The sequence below is a fragment of the Leucopleurus acutus genome (genome assembly GCF_964270905.1).
Source record: "Leucopleurus acutus genome assembly, chromosome: 6".
Taxonomy (NCBI): Eukaryota; Metazoa; Chordata; class Mammalia; order Artiodactyla; family Delphinidae; genus Leucopleurus; species Leucopleurus acutus.
In genome coordinates, this window is record NC_139149.1 from 63399912 (window position 1) to 63422760 (window position 22849).

The following is a 22849-nucleotide window of genomic DNA, read 5'->3' on the forward strand; positions in this document are numbered from 1 at the left end:
TAAAACACCAAAACCTTTTTCATATTTATATTTTAATCAGTTATTCTTTGTTCTTATTGGAAATATAGATAACTTTAATGTGTTCAGTAAAGCATAATCCATTTAAATGTTATTGTTTTTATCAAATTGGGCCAACCTTTTAAGTTTCTTTGGTATCTTTTCCTTTCTCATGATTCTAAACAGACCAAGGTTTAAAACACAGAATCGGTGTCAATATGTACCCAGGATATTTATTGGAGAATAAAATGGCTGATATATACTTTAAGAGTTTTATTTTCCAGGTGAAACAGAATATATGGTTATAACAATATGTTACAGCTCACATTAAAAAACAGATTAATATTGTTAAATATTATCAATCTTCCCTCCCCTTTAAGAACTATGTCTCACTTGTCTGTTTTCATTGTTCATATTGAACATATTAAACTGTCTAGCATAACTTTACACATAGTTCATGTCCAGTAAGTCTTTGTTGAGTTGGATTTTAGCTTAGTGCTTGAAAATAGGCTGTTGAACATTTGGTATAGCACTATGATTATTAATTAAATTGTTTTTAAATTAAGGAAAACTTCTTAGATGGGATATAGATTGGTATTCCTATAACCCAGAATTGAATTTTCATTAACATTTTCTTTAGAGCTTTTTAAAAAGCTTTTAGAATCTTGTAATTAAATTTATTTTGAATTTGGATTTTCCTTAGCTTAGGAAACTGCCTTCAGGAGACTTGAGTATGCTCCTCTGACTACTGTCTTTCCTGTGACAAAAAGGGAAAGGACTTTGCTCCCTTGAAGTTATGAATGGAAGGCCAGTTTGAATGATCTTGTTCATTCTTGAAGGAATGAGTATGAAAGTTTTAGTTAAGAGAATTTCTGACTTGAATGTGCTGATAAACCAACAATAATTAGATTTTTTATAATTATGTAAAAACTTAATATTGTATTCAATTATTTTTTTCTAGGGTTGTAGATCTCTGTAGAAATGTAAAGGAAAGAATAACAAGGGAATGCAAAGAGAAAGGTGTTCAGTTTGCTCCTCTTGCTACATGCAGGTGAGTTTTTGTTGTTGTTCTTAAACTTTTTATTCTGAAAAAAAAAAAAACTGTTTTTTTTTTTAATTAATAGAGAAGTGTAATTTGTGAGCTGAGGAAAAGCTTCAGTCTGTTCCACTTAGCAAGCTTTCCTAAACTTTACTTGCCACCTTTTTAGGATTGTGCCACTAGGATTTTTACAGTAGTCCTGAGCCCGATAGGAGTAGAACACCCTTTCCTAGGAGTGAGCCTTCTCCTGTCTGGACAGCATGATGGTAAAGAGTGATCCTTCTACCCTGTCTGGGTAGAGTGAGCCTTCTACCATGAGTGAGCCATGAGCCTTCTACCCTGTCTGGACAGCATGATGGTAAAGAGCCAAATGTCAGAGCTGCTGGAGTAAGAGAAGGACTCCTTCATTCACTGAAACTATAAATTACATATATGGTCAAGAAACTATAAATTACACACACATTCAATGTAGCTCTTTCTTTAACAGAGAAAAGGCACTTTAACCACTTTGTCGGTTGTTGATTAAATCAGTGGGTATGGACTATAGGAATGAGTGGAGCCAGAAGATCCAAATGAAAATTAACTTGTTGCTTTCTAATAGATCTTTCTGTGATAATGGAAATGTTCTGTATCTGCCCTATCCAGAATGATAGCCACAGCCACATGTGGCTGTTGAGCTGTTGAAATGTGGCTAGTATGACTGTGGAACTGAATTTTAAATTTTATTAATTTCAAATAATTTAAATTTAAAATGCCACATGTGGCTAGTATCTTCCATATGGGACAGTTATAATCCATATTGGAGCACAGTTAACTGATGATTTTGTCGTCTCTTAGTTAAATAGCAGAAGCCCCAAAGGAGGTTTTCTTAAGAAGGGGCACTTTGTGTTCAATCTTTTGATATTAATTTTCTGTGTGAACACCGGAAGATTAAATGTATAAAGATTGAATTGAGCATTTGACTTCTCTACAAAAGTTATCAAATTAATTAGAATAGAGAATAAAGGGAAATTAGGACAGAGCATGAGAAGGGGAACCTTAAAGTAAATGATACAGTACTAATCTAGCACTTTAAAATTTATTGAACATTCTGTATTATATAACTGCTTCTCTTTTTTTTTTCTGTGTGTGTGGTTTTCAGGGATATAACTCCAATATTTAGAAACAAACAAAAAACTTACAATATAAGCATGAATAAAAGTTAGGTAATTTTCGAATTAACGTAGTATCTTTATTGTTAAATGCTGGACTCTGAAACAGCAGTTGTGCTTCAGCACAACAGCATTTCTGTATATTTCTATTCATAATGATTGTTCTTTTGATTAGCCTGGAACCACTTGATATCAGCCTAGGAAGGCAGATCTGGGCCTTCCTCCTACTGCATCACCATGGCAACTTCCTGCTTAGTTTTTAAATTTCTTTATTTTGTAACGTTGCATGTGTCTAAAGAGTGAAAGCACTGTTCTGCTATTTATTAGGAATTTAATCTCTTGGAGCTCTAAGTTTATCATTAGTAAAGTAGTGGTAATATATCTCCTTGAAGGGACTGTTGTAACAATGAAATGAGAAAGCATATAAAGGGCTATATAAATGGCATCGTATGTATTATTGTGACGTAGTTACATGAAGGTTGAGGTAGACAATCCATACTAGTATTAGTATGGAAAATTTGGTTATTTGTTTTTCTTCCTTAATGACAAATTCTCATGAAGGCATCCAATTGTTAGGCCCTCTTGATATGTTGACAGAGCATGATAATTTCTGTATATTTGCTTTGCAAGACTAGAAATACTTATGTACTCTTTAAACTGGAATCTCTTCTGTGATTTTTTTTTCCCTTTTTTTACATTCTCTCATCTTGTACTTTCCTGTTTCCATATTATGTTTCTTAATTCTACTTGTTGCCCCATAGGGACAGATACCTTTTAAAATTTGCTAGATTGTGCTTTCTTTTTTTTTTAATACTGAATGTTTTTTTTTCATTGTTAAATTTTACTTATTTTTTTATATAGCAGGTTCCTATTAGTCATCAATTTTATACACATCAGTGTATGCATGTCAATCCCAATTGCCCAATTCATCACACCACCACCCCCCTTTGGTGTCCATATGTTTGTTCTTTACATCTGAGTCTTCCCCCCTTGGTATCCATACGTTTGTTCTCTACATCTGTGTCTCAATTTCTGCCCTGCAAACTGGTTCATCTGTACCATTTTTCTAGGTTCCACATATATGCGTTAATATACGATATTTGTTTTTCTCTTTCTGACTTACTTCACTCTGGATGACACTCTCTAGATCCATCCGCGTCTCAACAAATGACCCAATTTCGTTCCTTCTTATGGCTGAGTAATATTCCATTGTGTATATGTACCACATCTTCTTTATCCATTCGTCTGTCGATGGGCATTTAGGTTGCTTCCATGACCTGGCTATTGTAAATAGTACTGCAGTGAACATTGGGGTGCATGTGTCTTTTTGAATTATGGTTTTCTCTGGGTATATGCCCAGTAGTGGGATTGCTGGATCATACGGTAATTTTATTTTTAGTTTTTGAAGGAACCTCCATACTGTTCTCTATAATGGCTGTATCAATTTACATTCCCACCAATAGTACAAGAGGGTTCCCTTTACTCCACACCCTCTCCAGCATTTGTTGTTTGTAGATTTTCTAATGATGCCCATTGTAACTGGTGTGAGGTGATACCTCACTGTAGTTTTGATTTGCATTTCTCTAATAATTAGTGATGTTGAGCAGCTCTTCATGTGCCTCTTGGCCATCTGTATGTCTTCTTTGGAGAAATGTCTATTTAGGTCTTCTGCCCATTTTTGGACTGGGTTGTTTTTTTTTTTAATATTGAGCTGCATTAGCTGTTTATATATATATATTGGAGATTAATCCTTTGTCCATTGATTCATTTGCAAATATTTTCTCCCATTCTGAGGGTTGTCTTTTTGTCTTGTTTATGGTTTCCTTTGCTGTGCAAAAGCTTTTACATTTCGTTAGGTCCCATTTGTTTATTTTTGTTTTTATTTCCATTACTCTTCCATTATTCATTAGGAAGTGGATCAAAAAACATCTTGCTGTGATTTATGTCAAAGAGCCTTCTTCCTATGTTTTCCTCTAAGAGTTTTATAGTGTCTGGTCTTACATTTAGGTCTCTAATCCATTTTGAGTTTATTTTTGTGTATGGTGTTAGGGAGTGTTCTAATTTCATTCTTTTACATGTAGCTGTCCAGTTTTCCCAGCCCCACTTACTGAAGAGACTGTCTTTTATCCATTGTATATCCTTGCCTCCTTTGTCATAGATTAGTTGACCATAGGTATGTGGGTTTATCTCTGGGCTTTCTATCCTGTTCCATTGATCTATATTTCTGTTTTTGTGCCAGTACCATATTGTCTTGATTACTGTAGCTTTGTAGTATAGTCTGAAGTCAGGGAGTCTGATTCCTCCGGCTCCGTTTTTTTCTCTCAAGACTGCTTTGGCTCTTCAGGGTCTTTCGTGTCTCCATACAAATTTTAAGGTTTTTTGTTCTAGTTCCATAAAAAATACTATTGGTAATTTGATAGGGATTACACTGAATCTGTAGATTGCTTTGGGTAGTATAGTCATTTTCACAATATTGATTCTTCCAATCCAAGAACATGGTATATCTCTCCATCTGTTGGTATCATCTTTAATTTCTTTCATCAGTGTCTTATAGTTTTCTGCATACAGGTCTTTGTCTCCCTAGGTAGGTTTATTCCTAGGTATTTTATTCTTTTTGTTGCAGTGGTAAATGGGAGTGTTTTCTTAATTGCTCTTTCAGATTTTTCATCATTAGTGTATAGGAATGCAAGAGATTTCTGTGCATTAATTTTGTATCCTGCAACTTAACCAAATTCATTGATTAGCTCCAGTAGTTTTCTGATGACATCTTTAGGATTCTCTATGTATAGTATCATGTCATCTGCAAACAGTGACAGTTTTACTTCTTCTTTTCCGATTTGTATTCCTTTTATTTCTTTTTCTTCTCTGATTGCTGTGGCTAGGACTTCCAAAACTGTGTTGAATAATAGTGGTGAGAGTGGACATCCTTGTCTTGTTCCTGATCTTAGAGGAAATGCTTTCAGTTTTTCACCATTAAGGATGATGTTTGCTGTGGGTTTGTCGTATATGGCCTTTATTATGTTGAGGTAGGTTCCCTCTGTGCCCACTTTCTAGAGAGTTTTTATCATAAATGGGTGTTGAATTTTGTCAAAAGCTTTTTCTGTGTCTATTAAGATGATCATATGGTTTTTATTCTTCAGTTTGTTAATATGGTATATCACATTGATTGATTTGCATATATTGAAGAATCCTTGCATCCCTGGGATAAATCCCACTTGATCATGGTGTATGATCCCTTTAATGTGTTGTTGGATTCTGTTTGCTAGTATTGTGTTGAGGATTTTTGCTTCTATATTCATCAGTGATATTGGTCTGTAATTGTTTTTATTTGTAGTATCTTTGTCTGGTTTTGGTATCATGGGTGACGGTGGCCTCATAGAATGACTTTGGGAGTGTTCCTTCCTCTGCAATTTTTTGGAACAGTTTGAGAAGGATGGGTGTTACCTCTTCTCTAAATGTTTGTTAGAATTCACCTGTGAAGCCATCTGGTCCTGGACTTTTGTTTGTTGGAAGATTTTTCATCACAGTTTCAATTTCATTACTTGTGATTGGTCTGCTCATATTTTCTGTTTCTTCCTGGTTCATTCTTGGAAGGTTATACCTTTCTAAGAATTTGTCCATGTCTTCCAGTTGTCCATTTTATTGACCTATAGTTGCTTGTAGTAGTCTCTTAGGATGCTATGTATTTCTGCGGTGTCTGTTGTAACTTCTCTTTTTTCATTTCTAATTTTATTAATTTGAGTGTTCTCCCTCTTTTTCTTCATGAGTCTGGCTAATGGTTTATCAGTTTTGTTTATCTTCTCAAAGAACCAGCTTTTAGTTTTATTGATCTTTGCTATTGTCTTTGTTTCTCTTTCATTTATTTCTGCTCTGATCTTTATGATTTCTTTCCTTCTCCTAACTTTGAGTTTTGTTTGTTCTTCTTTCTCTCGTTCCTTTAGGTGTAAGGTTAGATTGTTTATTTGAGATTTTTCTTGTTTCTTGAGGTAGCCTTGTATAGCTATAAATTTCCCTCTTAGAACTGCTTTTGCTGCATCCCATAGGTTTTGGATCATCGTGTTTTCATTGTCATTTGTCTCTAGGTATTTTTTGATTTCCTCTTGGATTTCTTCAGTGATCTCTTGGTTATTTAGTAATGTATAGTTTAGTCTCCATTTGTTTTGTGTTTTTTATGGTTTTTTTCCCTGTAATTGATCTCTAATCTCATAGCGTTGTTGTCAGAAAACATGCTTGATGTGATTTCAATTTTCTTAAATTTACTGAGGCTTGATTTGTGACACAAGATGTGATCTATCCTGGAGAATGTTCTGTGCGCATTTGAGAAGAAAGTGTAATCTGCAGTTTTGGTATGGAATGTCCTATAAATATCAATTAAATCTATCTGGTCTATTGTGTCATTTAAAACTTCTGTTTCCTTATTTATTTTCATTTTGGATGATCTGTCCATTGGTGTAAGTGAGGTGTTAAAGTCCCCCACTATTATTGTGTTACTGTCGATTTCCTCTTTTAGAGCTGTTAGCAGTTGCCTTATGTATTGAGATGCTCCTATGTTGGGGTGCATATATATTTATAATTGTTATATCTTCTTCTTGGATTGATCCCTTGATCATTATGTAGTGTCCTTCCTTGTCTCTTGTAACATTCCTTATTTTAAAGTCTATTTTATCTGATATGAGTATTGCTACTCCAGCTTTCTTTTGATTTCTATTTGCATGGAATATCTTTTTCCATCCCCTCACTTTCAGTCTGTATGTGTCTCTAGGTCTGAAGTGGGTCTCTTGTAGACAGCATATAGATGGGTCTTATTTTTGTATCCTTTCAGCAAGCCTTTGTCTTTTGGTTGGAGCATTTAATCCATTTACGTTTAAGGTAATTATCGATATGTATGTTCCTGTCACCATATTCTTAATTGTTTTGGGTTTGTTTTTGTAGGTCCTTTTCTTCTCTTGTGTTTCCTGCTTAGAGAAGTTCCTTTAGCATTTGTTGTAGAGCTGGTTCGATGGTGCTGAATTCTCTTAGATTTTGCTTGTCTGTAAAGCTTTTGATTTCTCCATCAAATCTGAATGAGATCCTTGCCGGTAAAGTAATATTCGTTGTAGGTTCTTCCCTTTCATCACTTTAAGTATATCATGCTACTCCCTTCTGGCTTGTAGAGTTTCTCCTGAGAAATCGTTTGTTAACCTTATGGGAGTTCCCTTGTATGTTATTTGTCATTTTTCCCTTGCTGCTTTCAATAACTTTTCTTTGTCTTTAATTTTTGCCAATTTGATTACTATGTTTCTCAGCGTGTTTCTCCTTGGTTTTATCCTGTATGGGACTCTCTGCGCTTCCTGGACCTTGGTGGCTATTTCCTTTCCCATGTTAGGGATGTTTTCGACTATAATCTCTTCACATATTTTATCTGGTCCTTTCTCTCTCTCTCTCTTCTCCTTCTGGGACCCCTATAATGCAAATGTTGTTGTGTTTAATGTTGTCCCAGAGGTCTCTTAGGCTGTCTTCATATCTTTTCTTTCTTTCTTCTTTAGTCTGTTCCACAGCAGTGATTTCCACCATTCTGTCTTCCAGGTCACTTATCTGTTCTTCTGCCTCTGTTATTCTGCTATTGATTCCTTCTAGTGTAGTTTTCATTTCAGTTATTGTATTGTTCATCTCTGTTTGTTTGTTCTTTAATTCTTCTTGGTCTGTGTTAAACATTTTTTGCATCTTCTCGATCTTTGTCTCCATTCTTTTTCCAAGGTCCTGGTTCATCTTCACTATCATTATTCTGAATTCTTTTTCTGGAAGGTTGCCTATCTCCACTTCATTCAGTTGTTTTTCTGGGGTTTTATCTTGTTCCTTCATCTGGTACATAGCCCTCTGCCTTTTCATCTTGTCTATCTTTCTGTGAATATTAGATTGTGCTTTTGCTGGGTATGACAACAAAATTCTTACATGAGATGTGAGGAAAGCATCTTTCTTATACCGTAACTGTTCACATCAATCAGAAGAGTATCCTTGAAATAGTCTTTTATGCTTCTTTGTGGGAGAGACATGGTTTGAAGAACATTTTAGGAAGTACTAAGTCAAGTGTGTGTATTAACATCTTTTAGAACAAGTATATTTGGGGTAGAATGTAAAGGCTTAAAACGTGGATTTTAGAGATTATTGGCTGGGCATTCGATTATATCTGAAGGAGGGGAAAAAGGGGCCTTGTTCTGTTTAATAAAACACTTATAACATGGTAACGCTACTGGTAGCTTAGTGACTGATCTTGGAGAGAAGCTTTCCAAATTAAAGGAGTAAAAATGTACCTGTTCCTTTTTTTTTTTTTTTTTAATTTGGACATATCTTTAAAAACGAACCTTTTATCTTAAAGTTCTTAAACCGCAAGAAAAAAAAGTGTATTTATTTATATTATCACCTAAGTTGATATTTAGTTCTTCTCTTGACAATCTGGTCTGTCAAGCCTCTTATTATTATAAACTGAAAACAAACAGGCCCAATAAGCCAAAAGTCATTTGTTAATAGTAAAATCTGAAACATTTAAAGTAATAAAATCTATTTCTGTGTAGTTGAGGATTTTTTATTCTTTTGCTTTGTCAAGTGACAGCTTAACAGATATTATCCTGTCCTCCTTCTTCTGCCCTACCTCTCTATTCAGCATCCCTTGAGACTTCTCCCCCTTCATTATGAAAATACCATTGTGATAAACCACTACTTACTGAAAGTTATTGGGAAGTAAAATATTCTGCCTTAGGACACCTTCTGTAACAATACTTAAGTCTTGGTTCTTTAGAAGGTACTTACTTATAAGGCCTAAGGATCTTCATTATGTATTGTATTGCAGGTAGATAGAATTGGTATACATATTCTGAATTGATATGTCATTTATTACATAGCTGATTTTTTAAGAAGGATTTTCTGATAAAAGCCTAACGCTCAGCTTCTGTGATCATCTTATAAAACCAAAGTTTAGAATGTGCAAAGTCTAAGTTAATTGAATGATTTTGCTAAATAGGAGTTTTAAATATAGTTTTTATAGCATATACTTGATTAACGCTTAACTGTAGTTTGATTTGAGCTGATTAACAGTGGCTAAGGAGATTATTCTGTGTTGAGTATAAATGTTGAATGTGTGAGATGTAATTTTTAAACCAGTTTTTTTTAAAAAAGCTATTCTGAAATTAATTTAAAATAGTTATAGATCTCATTGAAATCAGAGATCCCAAGGAAAAGAATTCAGCTGTAGGATGCATTTATTAAGTTCATTTATTTCATTTCTGTCTTTTAAAAGGTACTTTGTATATTGGAATAGGAATTCTAACCCTAAATTTTCTGAGGAAGTTTTGTGGGAAGGACTTCCTAGCCAGTGAGTCTAACATAAGTACAGTACTCCAAAAAGTATATAGCACAAAAATTTTTTAGAAATTAAAGAATAATATAATGACTTTGGCAGCCACACTTTCTCTTGTCCAGATGATTTTGGAAGACATTAGTGTTTAAGTGTCTTAAATGATAGAATTGATCTATTAAAAGGTATTAGTTCTGTCACTTTCTGAAATGGCCCCAGATTAAGGTTTTCCAAAAAACGTTATTTCTACTTTGTTTGAGATACTGATCACTCAAGCTTTGTTGTAATTTTAGAAGCCTCCTTATCTACTGAAAACTGAATTGTGTAATATAGCTCCTGGATTTGTTGAAAGGTGGCAATGTTCTATTAATATTTAGTTATATTTTCTATTTATTGATATTAATGATTCTCATATGAGTAATGTATATTTTACTAATTGCTGTAAACTCATTTCATTCATGTATCCTTTAAATTTATTTAAATTTGGTTATTCATAGTGATAGTGCCCTTGAGGTTAACATGGTTTTCCAATTTTTCTTAAACTTTGTAAATCTGGTAGTTAAAATGTAAACATTCAAGGGATCTTTTTTATGGGTGAATTAACACTAGAAGAAAAACATAGCTGGCAAATTGACAGTAGCATTGTTAAACAGTTCATTTCTTCTGTTCTGAGGCACCTAACATTTGGCCTAAAAGGCCATTAAAATTTTGGATTAGATTCTGTTTGTATTGTGTAGTAAAAAAAAAGTATTTCCTCTGTATTTGCTCTTTCTGTTAAATTAAATTCTTTGTGGGAACCTTTGTAAATTGCATTCAGAGATTTGACTGTGATTACCTTGGCTCCCTTTTAAATGCTTCACCTAATTACATTTTGAAAGCCCAGATATATATCATGTATATGATTTATTAATCTAACATTCTTGATACCTTTTGCAAATACATATACAACATGCACACATATGGGACCTAGAGTGTAAAACCTTTGGAGGTACTCTCTTAAGGCCATGTCATTCAATTTGTTTTCAAAGTTGTTACTAATAATGTGAACTTGGTGAAGGTGCTGTGTTTTGCCCAGTCTGATCATTTTTGGTATTTGAACATTTTTCTTGTTTTCTAGTTTCAAGTTCTCATATGTATTTCTGTTAACTTTGAGGAAGCTTAGAAGACTTAAAATGGATCACCAAGTTCCATGTAGTCTGTTTTGGGGCTGTCTATAACTGCAGTATACTTTGTTAAAAAAGAAAAAAAAAATCCCTTCTGAGGAAGTGGAATTTTGTTTATTTCAGGCCAGTTGGAGAAATATTTACATTATCTTAAAATTAAAAAAATTTTTTGGGGTAATAGTCCAGACTTACCAAAAAAGTTATAAAAATAGTACAAGTAGTTCTTAGATATCCTTTATCCAGCAAATCTATTTTCCATCCACGGAGTAAGAGGGTGGGTAGAGAATGAGATTATGGCTTAAGCAAATCATTCAAACAATCTTGTCTTTAAGTTTCTAGATGTTAATTCTGATTTTACTTAAAGCCTTGTGGGGGATTTTGTCTGTTTGTTTTTTAGGGTGACTCAGACTTATGATGCAGGTGCATGTATCTATTTCTACTTTGCCTTTAACTACAGGGGAATCAGTGACCCACTGACTGTGTTTGAACAAACTGAGGTAATTTTGCATACATGAATATAGCTCTTACATTCTTTTATTAATTTAAGTAAACTTTACTATCAATTTATGAATTTTAGTTTGACTGTCTTTAATAACTTGTGGATTACCTGGGATAGCCCATAGAAATGAGAAGCATAATTTTTACACTGGATTGAATACTGGATTAGAAGTCTAAAATTCATATTCCCTATACATATTACAATTAATATTCTAAAATTAATGTTCTGTTGCCTGTGATTCTTTGGATATTACTTATAGTACATAATACCTGATTAAATTAAATAACAGAAGACTATATGGACCCTTGATATCACTTCAGCAGCCCAGCCAGCTCCATATGGTGACTGCTTTTGAGGTCAGCGGCTCTAAAGCTCTTGGCCTATGTTGCTGTAATTTCCTAATTCTAGGTTTATAATTTTTTTGTTTGCTTAAGTTATATGTAGGCCTTTGAGGTTCATTTGCCAGCAGTTTCTATTACATTTCTTAAATGACCTTAAGCGTCTAATTTTTATAACGCCTTCTGTTTGATAGTCAATATTTCTGATGACAAGTATGCCTAGGGTTGAAGAAACAGACTAGACTTTGGAGGAAGCAGGAGGAGACTGGGGTTTGTTAAAAATAAAACCTCAGGTGTCCTAGTGTTAATTCTGTTGCCTGCCTGCCAAAGGTAGTACCACAAGGTGATTTTCAGTGGCACACTTTTAGACCCAAACCACAGGGTATGGTTGGCTCCCTCTTATGCCTCCTTTTTTTAAAAAAAAAAAAACAAAAAAACCCAGCTTTTCTGAAGTATAATTGAGATATAGTAAACTGCACATAATATGTACAGTTTCATGGGTTTTGACCTATGTATGCACCTGTGAAATTGTAACCCCAATCAAAATAATGAACATATCCATCATCCTCAAAAGTTTGAGTCCTGGGCTTCCCTGGTGGCACAGTGGTTGAGAGTCCACCTGCCGATGCAGGGGACACGGGTTCGTGCCCCGGTCCGGGAAGATCCCACATGCCGCGGAGCGGCTGGGCCCGTGAGCCATGGCCGCTAAGCCTGTGCATCTGGAGCCTGTGCTCTGCAATGGAAGAGGCCACAACAGTTTTGGTGTTGCCCTCTGGCTACCCAAAGGCCCCTTCCCCATAGTACTACAAAAATGAAAGTGTTCCTTCTTTCCCAAGCCAAACAGCCATTCTCTAAGTGCTGCTGGTTTCAAGTAGTTATTGCTTTACATAAAATAATTTGTTAGAAGACATAGTCTCTTAGAGTAGGGCTAGCATATGTATGATTCATTTGAAAAACCCTAAATCCTCAGTGATGAGGGTTCTTATAAATTACTTTGCGATGAGATGTGGTCCATCTGTCCCTCCTGAAGGGAGGGTCTCTTCTACTGTGGCCTAACTCTGATGGTTTATACACACCCAAGTAATTCTAGGAGGTTCAAGGCACTGTAGGGATTTTACCTCATATCTGTTACATACTCATGAATGTAATTCCAGTTTCTGTAACCCTTCTTTCACCCTGTACTTCAGTCATTCTATATATTGCTTTAAGTGTTTATCTTTCTAACCTTATTGCTCTTTAAGGAGCCTAGTTGGAGCCTAACATGTTAAGAGGATAAAACAAGGTGTTTTTTTTCACACTTAGATATCCATAAGCCTGAGAAGTAATTTGTCCCAAGGCATTGACCTAAGAAATGTTCTCCATAAGGGTTTTTACCATTAATCCCTGATAGCTTTGTAAGTAATCTTGAGTCTTATGCCCACTGTATGATATTAGGTGAGTAATTTAACCATCTAAGCCTCATTTTCTTTATCTGTGAAATAGGAGTAATTGAAATTATTCCATAAGGCTTTAGTGAAAATAACTGAGTAATTCCAGGTAAATTGCTTAGTACTTTTCTGGACATACCATATACAGTCAATTAATGTTTGTTGGTATAGTGAGATGTTTACTTCAGAGTAGGACCGGACTCCTCACAAAACTTTTTTTTTTATTGTTATTAATCATTTAGTGCTGATGAATTTGTCATTTTGCCTTCTTTTTCTTTTCTAGAATCTTGATGTAACAATTGTAGACACTGCGACTATTCACTAGAAAAAAACTTATAAAGCTAGGCTGCATATTTTAATTGCTCTTTAAATACAGTTAACCTAAGAGAAAGGAAAATTAGGCTTCTCCTTTATTATTTAACCAGAAAGTATGTATCTCCTTTGGGAGTTGGGTCTTACTCTTTCACCTCAAAGTGATCTGTTTGTTGTTTTGTTTCCAAATACAGGCAGCTGCTAGAGAAGAAATCCTCGCTAATGGAGGGAGCCTGTCGCATCACCACGGAGGTATTCTTTTTTGGGGGTAGAATTTCTAATATTCCTACTGTTTAAAATATTTGGTTTGATACAGTGCTAGGGGGAGTCATAATATGAGTAATTTGAGAGCACTAGGGCTCTCTTTGAAGTTGTTATGTCTGTCACTGAGGTTGCCTGTGCTGTGGTAGTAACTGACAGAAGCTTGATTTGACAAGCCTGCCTAGATAACAGAACCTAGACAGCCTTCTGAGTTCTCAGGAACTTCATGTCACCCAAGATAGCCCAGCAAACCTGGGAGGTATTTGACCATTAGAGCAAAAATTTTTAAAGGGGGAAAAAGAACCTACCTAAATGTTTTTTGTTTTTTTAAATAAATTTATTTATTTTATTTATTTTTATTTTTGGCTGCGCTGGGTCTTCGTTGCTGTGCGCAGGCTCTCTCCAGTTGCAGCGAGCGGGGGCCACTCTTCATTGCGGGGCGCAGGCCTCCCATTGCAGTGGCCTCTCCTATTGGGGAGCACAGGCCCCAGGGGCGTGGGCTTCAGTAGTTGTGGCATGCGGGCTCCAGAGCGCAGGCTTAGCAGTTGTGGCGCACAGGCTCAGCTGCTCCGTGGCATGTGGGATCCTCCCAGGCCAGGGCCCGAACCCATGTCCCCTGCACTGGCAGGCAGACTCCCAACCACTGCACCACCAGGGAAGCCCTACCTAAATGTTTTTCATCCACTATTGGAATGTAGCTAAAGTCAGTTGTACTATATATTGAATAGCTGTTTGTTCTGCCCATCCAAAATTCAGCAAATTAATCAAGGCGGGATATGAAAAAATCTTCTTTTCAAGATTTTAATGCTGTTTTAGTATTTCTTTTTGATCATTGTAGTATTTTTATTGGAGAGTTGATCACATCAGTAATAAAAATTATGATATATCTACCTATGTTATATCTACCTAGACATATCTACCAGTGTTTTTAATATATCCCTCAATATAAATTGGTGCCTAGAAAATATATGTGTAGATTTTTTTAATTAAAAAAATTTTTTTAGGGAAGTGCATGAAGGTAAATGATGACTGAATTTAAAAATTTCAGCTTATACTCCTACTCTGGATTCTCCATATCCCTGTTTCCCTGTTTGATTTTCTATCATAGCATTTAGCATTATCTAACATGCTATATATTTATACTTCTTGAGATTAGCTATCTCCTCCTACTGGTAAGTAGGATCTATAAGGACAGGGACTTCTGTTTCATTTCTGTGTACCAGCACCTAGAACAGTGCTTGGCCCCAGTCAGCCCTCCATACATGTTTGTAGGATGATTGAAAGAATTTTGGTAGAAAACAGAGTGGGCTGTGGAAGATCTGTGTTCATATGACATTATTGCAGGCAGGCCTGAAGAAGATTGCTAATGTGGATGAATGAAATAGACAATTCCCAGCATCATTGTATCAATTTAATCTTTTGCATTCCCTCTACTTTTTCTTAACCTCCACAAATAAATTTCTAACTTAGCTGACTGATAAGCATTAAGGTGAATGAATTTGTTCTTTTCCTCCTTTTCCTGTTTATTACCTTTTGATGGAGATTCTAATGAATGCTAGAACGACAAAAATGAAGAAGGGAAGAAACTGGATATTAGGAACGTCTCAAGTGAAATTAAAAACTTTTGATTAATCTAAAAGTCTAAACCTAATTTTGGAACTATAAACATGAGGTATTTCATAAAGGTGCTTAGAATTTTAGCACCTTCCTTTAAAATGTTCAGAAAGCTATATACTTTACTTTAAATCTTTTTTGTATATTTTATTTTAGGATGCCACTATATTACTATGTAATTTACACGTATACTTGTAAAATTACATAATATCATTAAGTAATATGTTCTTCATTCTAAATTGATTTCATGGAGGGAGGAAACAGAATAATTTAGCTATAATTAATTATTTGAAGAAAAAAAGAATTTTCCTTTCCATAGCCAACAATTTTGCCTTTTGGTACATGTCAGCAGCCAACAAGTGCACTTTTTCCTTTAAGGTCAGGAACTGTAGGATCTATGTTTGTGATAGTAAATATGAGAGAGATGTGATTCTGCAAGAGGGTGAGAATAGCCAAATCTTGTACTATATAGAAAGAAATAGAGGCTTAATTGTTATTTAGATAACTGGGTTATATGAACTAATTTCCTTAATTGTGAGAGGATGTTCTTCGTTTACTTAAGCTTTACAGTGAGATAAATTCTACAGAAGTTATGGAAATGACCAAATGACCTGCAACATTGTGGAGGAAAGCCAAACCAATGCTTTTTTTTCTTGCTAATGACATTTTACTCCTTTAGGATCTATGAGGATATTCAGGTCCCACCAATAGTGTCTATATATGAGATGCTGAAAGTCTAGTATGGCAGAAGTGTTGACAATACTTATTCAGGTACACCCCAGATACTGAGAGCTTCTTAGCAGGCTCTAACATAACCTACATAAACATACTTGAAATAATGTATGTGTGAAGCTGTCATTACAGGAAAAAAAAATACACACAAATTTAAAATAATAAAGAGTTAAGTAATTCTAGTACAAATTTATTTGAGACTTAGACTTTATTTGTGAAAGCTGTGGTTAATAATCTGTTTTATTATTCAGTAAACAAATAGAAATTAATTTAAAGAATAGTTGAAAAGATATAAACCTTAATTAACCAAAAGATCATGATTATTCAATTCTTGATTCCAAAGCAAAAAATATAAATAGCTCCTGGGATATTTTTGATACCAAGTATGCCTAATGCCTTTTTTTTTTTTTTTTTTTTTTTGCGGTACGCGGGCCTCTCACTGTTGTGGCCTCTCCCATTGCGGAGCACAGGCGATGTGCAGGCTCAGCGGCCACGGCTTACGGGCACAGCCGCTCCGCGGCATGTGGGATCTTCCCGGACCGGGGCACGAACCCGCATCCCCTGCATCGGCAGGTGGACTCTCACTGTGCCACCAGGGAAGCCCCCTAATGCTTTTTAATATTGTTGTATAATATGTTTTCCACATTATAAATATTACTGGTCCACTAGGCAATAGGATTTCAAAGAATGGTAGTCCTTCCCTTGAAGGATCTTACAGTCCAGTAAAGTAAAATATTATAGCATTTCAAAAGGCTGCTGATCAAAACTGGTAGGTTTATGATATCATCATATTTTAACCAAGATAAGAGTCTCCCATTTTCTTTGAAAAGCACTCAAAAGGTGACTTTAATAAACATATAAATGCTATAGATGTTAAAACATCAAAGAGAAGGAAGATAAAATAGGGAAAGGAATTAACATTTATAAAGCTGTAAATATTTGCTAGGTGCTCTGCATGACAGTCTCCTTTAATCCTGATCAAAATGCTGTGGAGTAGATATTGTTCCTGTCTTTCAGATGAAGATATATTAAGCCTCTGAGTGTACAGTAACTTCAAAGTATCAGCAATAGTTGTTAGTGCCAGAATTTGAGTTTGCACTCAGTTCATCCTGCTTCAGGGTCCTTGTCCTCTGACTTAAGAACATAATAGTGAAAATAGGCCAAAAGCTAAAAAGATTGAAATTGAAAGCCTTTGAAAAGAGGCACATGCATTTAAAAGTATATGAGAAGAAATACTAAATATTAGTCTTTCTCTTTTAAAATATAAAACCTCTGTTTCTTTAATTTTAACACTAAGTTAGTTGCTTGTCCTGCTTTAGATGTTAAAACAGAAATGAATGAACATTTTAATTTCCTCATCATAGCTATTTCATTGTTTTCTCAGTCCTTACACATAAGTCAGTTTGACTTTCTGGTTGTTTTTATACTTCCTGATCATAGGTTTCTAACATGTCAGCAGTATCAGGTAATAAAACAAATGCAGGTCAGATCATGTTACAATAAAACTCCTTGTATAATTTATGTGCATTTTCAGGTTCTAGGCTTATAAGCCTTTTTTTGTTGAAGACTCCAAGGTTGATGAAATAATTTAATTTTAGAAATTATTAACTTGAACTTCAGTGTAGCAAGGTTTGATTGCATATTAATTTATTGAGAGGGTCTGCCTCATTTAAATAGGAATCTTTTATTTCTATCACATTTCTCATATTTTTTATTTTCATGCAGTCAAAAATATGACTGTATGTAAACAAATTCTGAACCACTTGGATTCCTCTATGGCTTAGAAAAAGAAACTAGGTAAGCCTGAACACAAAATATATTTCGTATGTGCTGGTAAAATGAAGATGCTTTCCCTTTGCTAGGTTGTCTTCTAAACCACTTTATAAACACTGGCGTGCTCTAGGGCTCAGCCCAGAGCCAGTTCGTTCCTCCGTGTTTCCTCACTCCCTCAATGATTACTTCAGTCCCAGGACTTAAAACACCATCCTTATGCTGATGACTCCCAAATACCAGAAGGGATCACCACCACCACCCTAGTTCAAATCACTGTTTTTTCCTGCTGGGACAATTGCAGCCTCTTAATTGGTCTGTCCACCTTCACTCCTGTTCCCCTGCTGTCATCTCTCTTGCTGCCCAAGTAATCTTTTTAAAATTCATTATTTTCTCCTCACATTCAGAATAAAATCCAAAGTCCTTATTATGTTCTTCAAGGATATACATTGTGTGTTTTATCTCTCTGTCTTCATCTCTTACTACTTTTTCCCTCCAGCAGTAGTGTCCTTCTTGCTATTTCTCAGGCATATCAACTCTCTTCCCCCTTCAAGGCGTTTGCTATTTATTCCGTCTCTTCCAGATGTTCTTTCTCTTGTCCCCCCCCCCCCCCCCCCCCCCCGCCGCCAGATATTTGCATGGCTCACTTTCCCATCATGAAGATCTCTGATAAAAATGTCACCTTCTTAGAGGCATCTTCCCTATTCTCTTGTATAGTTTATGTGTTCCTCATTCGAATAAGTTCAATGAGGTTACTGACTGTATTTTGTCCGTCACTGTGTTCCCCAGTCCCTAGAACAGTGACTGGCTGTTCTACATAGAAGTAGATGCTCAATGAATATGTTACGTGTGTAGTTAAGTGCCCAAGCGCTCACAGAATTTGGGGCAATTTTGCAAATTCTCAGACATCTCTGAATCTTTCATGTTAGAATGGCATTAGTCTCCTTGCTAATTTAGCTTCAAATGTTTAATAATCAGGCCTTGTTTGAATATAGGGTCATGTTTAATCATGAAAAGGCTCAGTTTATTCCATAATATTTCTGAGAATGTGTATTAGCAGAGTCAGTTATTCAGTGGAAAAGTAGGGTAAAATAATGTGCCTTTCACTACAACTGCCCAACACCAGCCATTTTAGTGTTCTTCCGTAGATGTATTATATATGTAAGATTCCATTTAAGCCTTTATCTTAAAACAAATGCAAGTTTGAGAGGCTTACAAACAGAGGGGAAAAAACATAGGCTTTGGAATCAAATCTGTATTTGACTCTTGGCTCTGTACTTAACTACCTGTGTGACCTTAGGGAAATAACTTCTCTGAGCTGCAGTTTTCTCATCTGCAAAATGGGAATAGTACCTACCTCAGATTATTGTAACACTTAAGTGTGATAATGTATGTAAAGCATCAGAAGTGTCCTGCATATAGTAGGTGCTTAAGAAACAGTAGTCTTCTAAAAAAATAAAAGCAGTAGACAGCACCAAGTGAAACTCTGGTTTGTATTCTTAACCCCCTACTCTAACCATTGAAGAAAGGGTTATAGTTTATTTGAAAAAAACCCATATATTCAAGGAATATAATTCAACAATTGTCTTAATATTTTCATCTATAACCTGCAGTTAGTCTCACCCTATAGGAGGTTCTGTTACAATCTGTATGAAAGAGCAGCATAATTGGCAACAAAATTTGCTATAGAAAATGTCTATTTTCATACATGCTTCTCTGCTTAAAGTTAATCATCTAATTTGTAAATTTCAAATATCCTGTGCTATTCAGTATAGTTTCATAAAGCAGAAATCTTTCCATATAAATTTTAAATAGAATGGGTTTAATTATCCTTCTAAAGTTAATAATAGAGCTCTCAAAAGATTGCTTTTTATATGTGTAGAAAAGATTTTCCTTAATTTGCATCCTGAACTTAAAACTCAAGGCAACCTCATAGGAGCATCTTTAGTTACTGACCTTCAGGCAGTATCATGACATTCTCAGTACCATTTTTGAGTTCAAAAGTAGAAGGGCTGGGGGTTGGGAGAGTATTGATGCAGTTTCTCTTAGAGGGTTTGGCCTGTAATTGTGATTAATAACAGTTGCTTTCACTATCTGGAAACAGACAGGCTGGTTTGTCTGCCTACAATCATGCTGTGATAAATGGAGCTATTTTAACTCTGGTTTTGTGTATCAAAGAAAACAGATGTAGTCTGGAACTGGAGGCTATAGGAAATATAAAGCCTGCTTAACTTAATCTTCATAGTGCTTGTTTTTGTAACTGACGAGCTGGTCAGTTTAAACAGCAGCGTTTATGTCAGCCATATATTTAAATTTCAATTTACGACTTAAGTTTTTAAGTTGTTCATTTGCTAAAATTATACCTAAGGCCTTGTCAGGAAGTAAAAAACCTTGATTAAATATAACCAGTCTTAGTTTAAATATTGATGTCTTTATCTAACCAAAATTATTTCCTATTGTTCAGAGAATAATTATGGGGTAGCTGCTCTTAACAGATTTTGTGGTCTTAACATAATCCAATAGTATGAGGAACTTTAAAAGTAAAAAGAGACTACTCGAAATAATGAGCAAAAGATCAACTTTGTTAAAAACCTATAGTGTGAAATAAAAGACATACAGATTGGAAAGGATGAATGAAACTATTGCTGTTTATAGATGACATGATTGTCTGTGTAGAAAATCTGCCCCCCACCCCAAAAAATCTACTAGAACAAGATCAGCAAGATTGCAGAATACAAGAGCACACACCAAGATCAATTGCATTTCTATATATTAACAACAAGCATATAGAAACTGAGATTTAAAATGCAAGTACCATTTACATATGCTCCAAATTAAACATTTAAATTAACAAAATATGTACATTCCTATGCATAAATCTAATAAAATATATACAGGATCTGTGTTCTGAAAATAACAGAAAGCTGATGAAAAAAATCAAAGACCTAAATAAATGGAGAGATGTGTTCATGGATTGGTAGAAAACGACATGGTATAAAGATGTCAATTCTCCCTAGATTGATCTACCTATTTAATACAATTGCTTTCAAAATTTCAGAAAGATTTTTAGTAGATATAGAAAAGATTATTCTCAAATTTATATGGTAAGGCAAAGGAACTAGATGGCTAAAACAATTCTGAAAAAAGAACAGAGTCATAGGAATCAATTTACCTGATTTCAAGACTTATAATATACAGTCATCAAGACTGTGTGGTATTGGAGGAGTGACATATTGATCAATGGAACAGAATAGAGAGCTCAGAAATAGACCCACACGAATATGTCCAACCAATTTTGACAAAGGTATAAAGCAGTCCAGTGGAGGAGGTATATAGCTTTTTCACCAAATGGTGCTGGAACAATTGGACATTGATAGGTTAAAAAAAAAAAAAAAAAAAAAAAAAAGAACCTTGATCTGAACCTTACGCCAAAATTAACTCAACACAGATAATATACTTAAATGTAAAACATAAAATAATAAAACTTTTAGGAAAAAAACAAGAGAAAATATTCAAGATCTAGAGTTGGGCAAAGAGTTCTCAGACTGTTCCCCCAGAGTACAATCCATTACAGGAAAAATTGATAAATTGGATCTCATCAAAATTAAAAATGTTTGCTCTGTGAAAGACTGTTAAGACGATGAAAAGTTAGGCTACAGAGTAAGAGAAAATATGTGCAAACCACATATCCAATAAAAGACCTATATCTGTAATAGATAAAGAACTCTCAAAACTCAATAGTAAAATACAAACAATTCAATTAGAAACTGGGCAAAAGACATGAAGAATCATTTCACTGAAGAGGATACACAAATGACAAATAATTACATGAAAAGATGTTCAACATCAATAACCATTAGGGAAATGCAAATTAAAACCACAAGAGAAACCACTATCCACCTATCAGAAAGCTAAAATAAAAAAATAGTGGCAGTATCATGCTGGCAAGGATGTAGAGAAATTAGATCAATCATACATTACTGGTTGGAACATAATGTGGTACAGTCATTCTGTAAAAACAGTTGGCAGTTTCTTATAAAATCAAACATGTAACTACCATTCAACCCAACAATTATACTCTTGGGCATTTATACCAGAGAATTGAAAACATAAACCTGTATATGTATATTCAGAGCAGATTTACTCATAGTAGTCCCAAACTGGAGTAAGCTCAGATGTCCTTCAACCATTAAATGGCTAAAGAAACTGTGGTACGTCTATACCATGGAATACGACTCAGCGGTAAGGGGAAATGAACCATTAACGCATGCAGCAACTTGGATGAATCTCCAGGAAATTATGCTGAGTGAAAAAAAGCCAATTCTGAAAGGTTGCATTCTGTGTGATAGTATTTCTACAACATATTTGAAATGACAAAATTAGAGAAATAGAGAACAGATTGGTGGTTTCCAGGAGTTAGGTGTGGGGTGGGGATGACTATAAATAGGCAACACAAGAATCCTTGTGGGGACGGATATGTTCTGTATCTTGACTATATCAGTGTCAATATGCTGGTTGTGATTTTGGTCTTTTGATAGCTACCAGATGAGTATAGCCTTTCCAATATTGAATCTTTATCAGATTACCATAAGGTAGCAGAAAGTTTGTTTTACTCTTAACTTTTTTTCCTTCAGTTTCTTCTTTGTTATTGGCTTTTTCTCACAAAACTTAAAGTTGATTATAATATTTTTCCACTGAAGCAATGTTGTACATAGTGAGATTCTAAGACCAGACTGTAAAAGCCAATTTAATCCATGATGTAATTGAGCATTTAACTATTTCAGCTATGTCATAGGATGAACAGATTTGAGAGCTGACAGAAAATCTGTTGTAAGAATGTATTGTTCCCTGCTCCTTCCTACCCTTGCAATTATAGATGCCCAGTCCCAGACAAAGGGCAGGGACAACGTTGTGTTTGCCATCTCTTACCTTGTGCTATATATACCTGTAGTAACTTCCAGCTTCAGGTGTATTTTCTCAGCCACTAGGAGAGAGTAGGTGGCTTGGATAATACCACTTCTCTTTGGACCTCTAAAGAGAACTTTTTCTCCCTAGCAATTTTATGACCAAGACTCTTCTAAGTGCTAGATGTTAGTCTCAGAATACCTCTACTACATTATTATATTGTTAGAGAATAATTAACTTTTTATAGTCAGTTTCAGGTGATTAGCAGACAGTTAATCCTAATAGATATTTTCAAGTGTAAGATCTGTTAA

The 22849-nt window shown here is 34.9% G+C and overlaps 1 protein-coding gene across 1 annotated transcript in view; it reads left to right on the forward strand.

Moving 5' to 3' along the window:
- AGPS (alkylglycerone phosphate synthase) overlaps positions 1-22849 on the forward strand; it is a 137417-nt gene that overhangs the window by 104256 nt on the left and 10312 nt on the right. Inside the window, exons 17-19 of the mRNA XM_082841178.1 lie at positions 959-1048; positions 11078-11177; positions 13451-13508. Of these exons, the coding sequence (XP_082697304.1) occupies positions 959-1048; positions 11078-11177; positions 13451-13508 (248 nt within the window). The remainder of the gene's footprint in view (positions 1-958; positions 1049-11077; positions 11178-13450; positions 13509-22849) is intronic.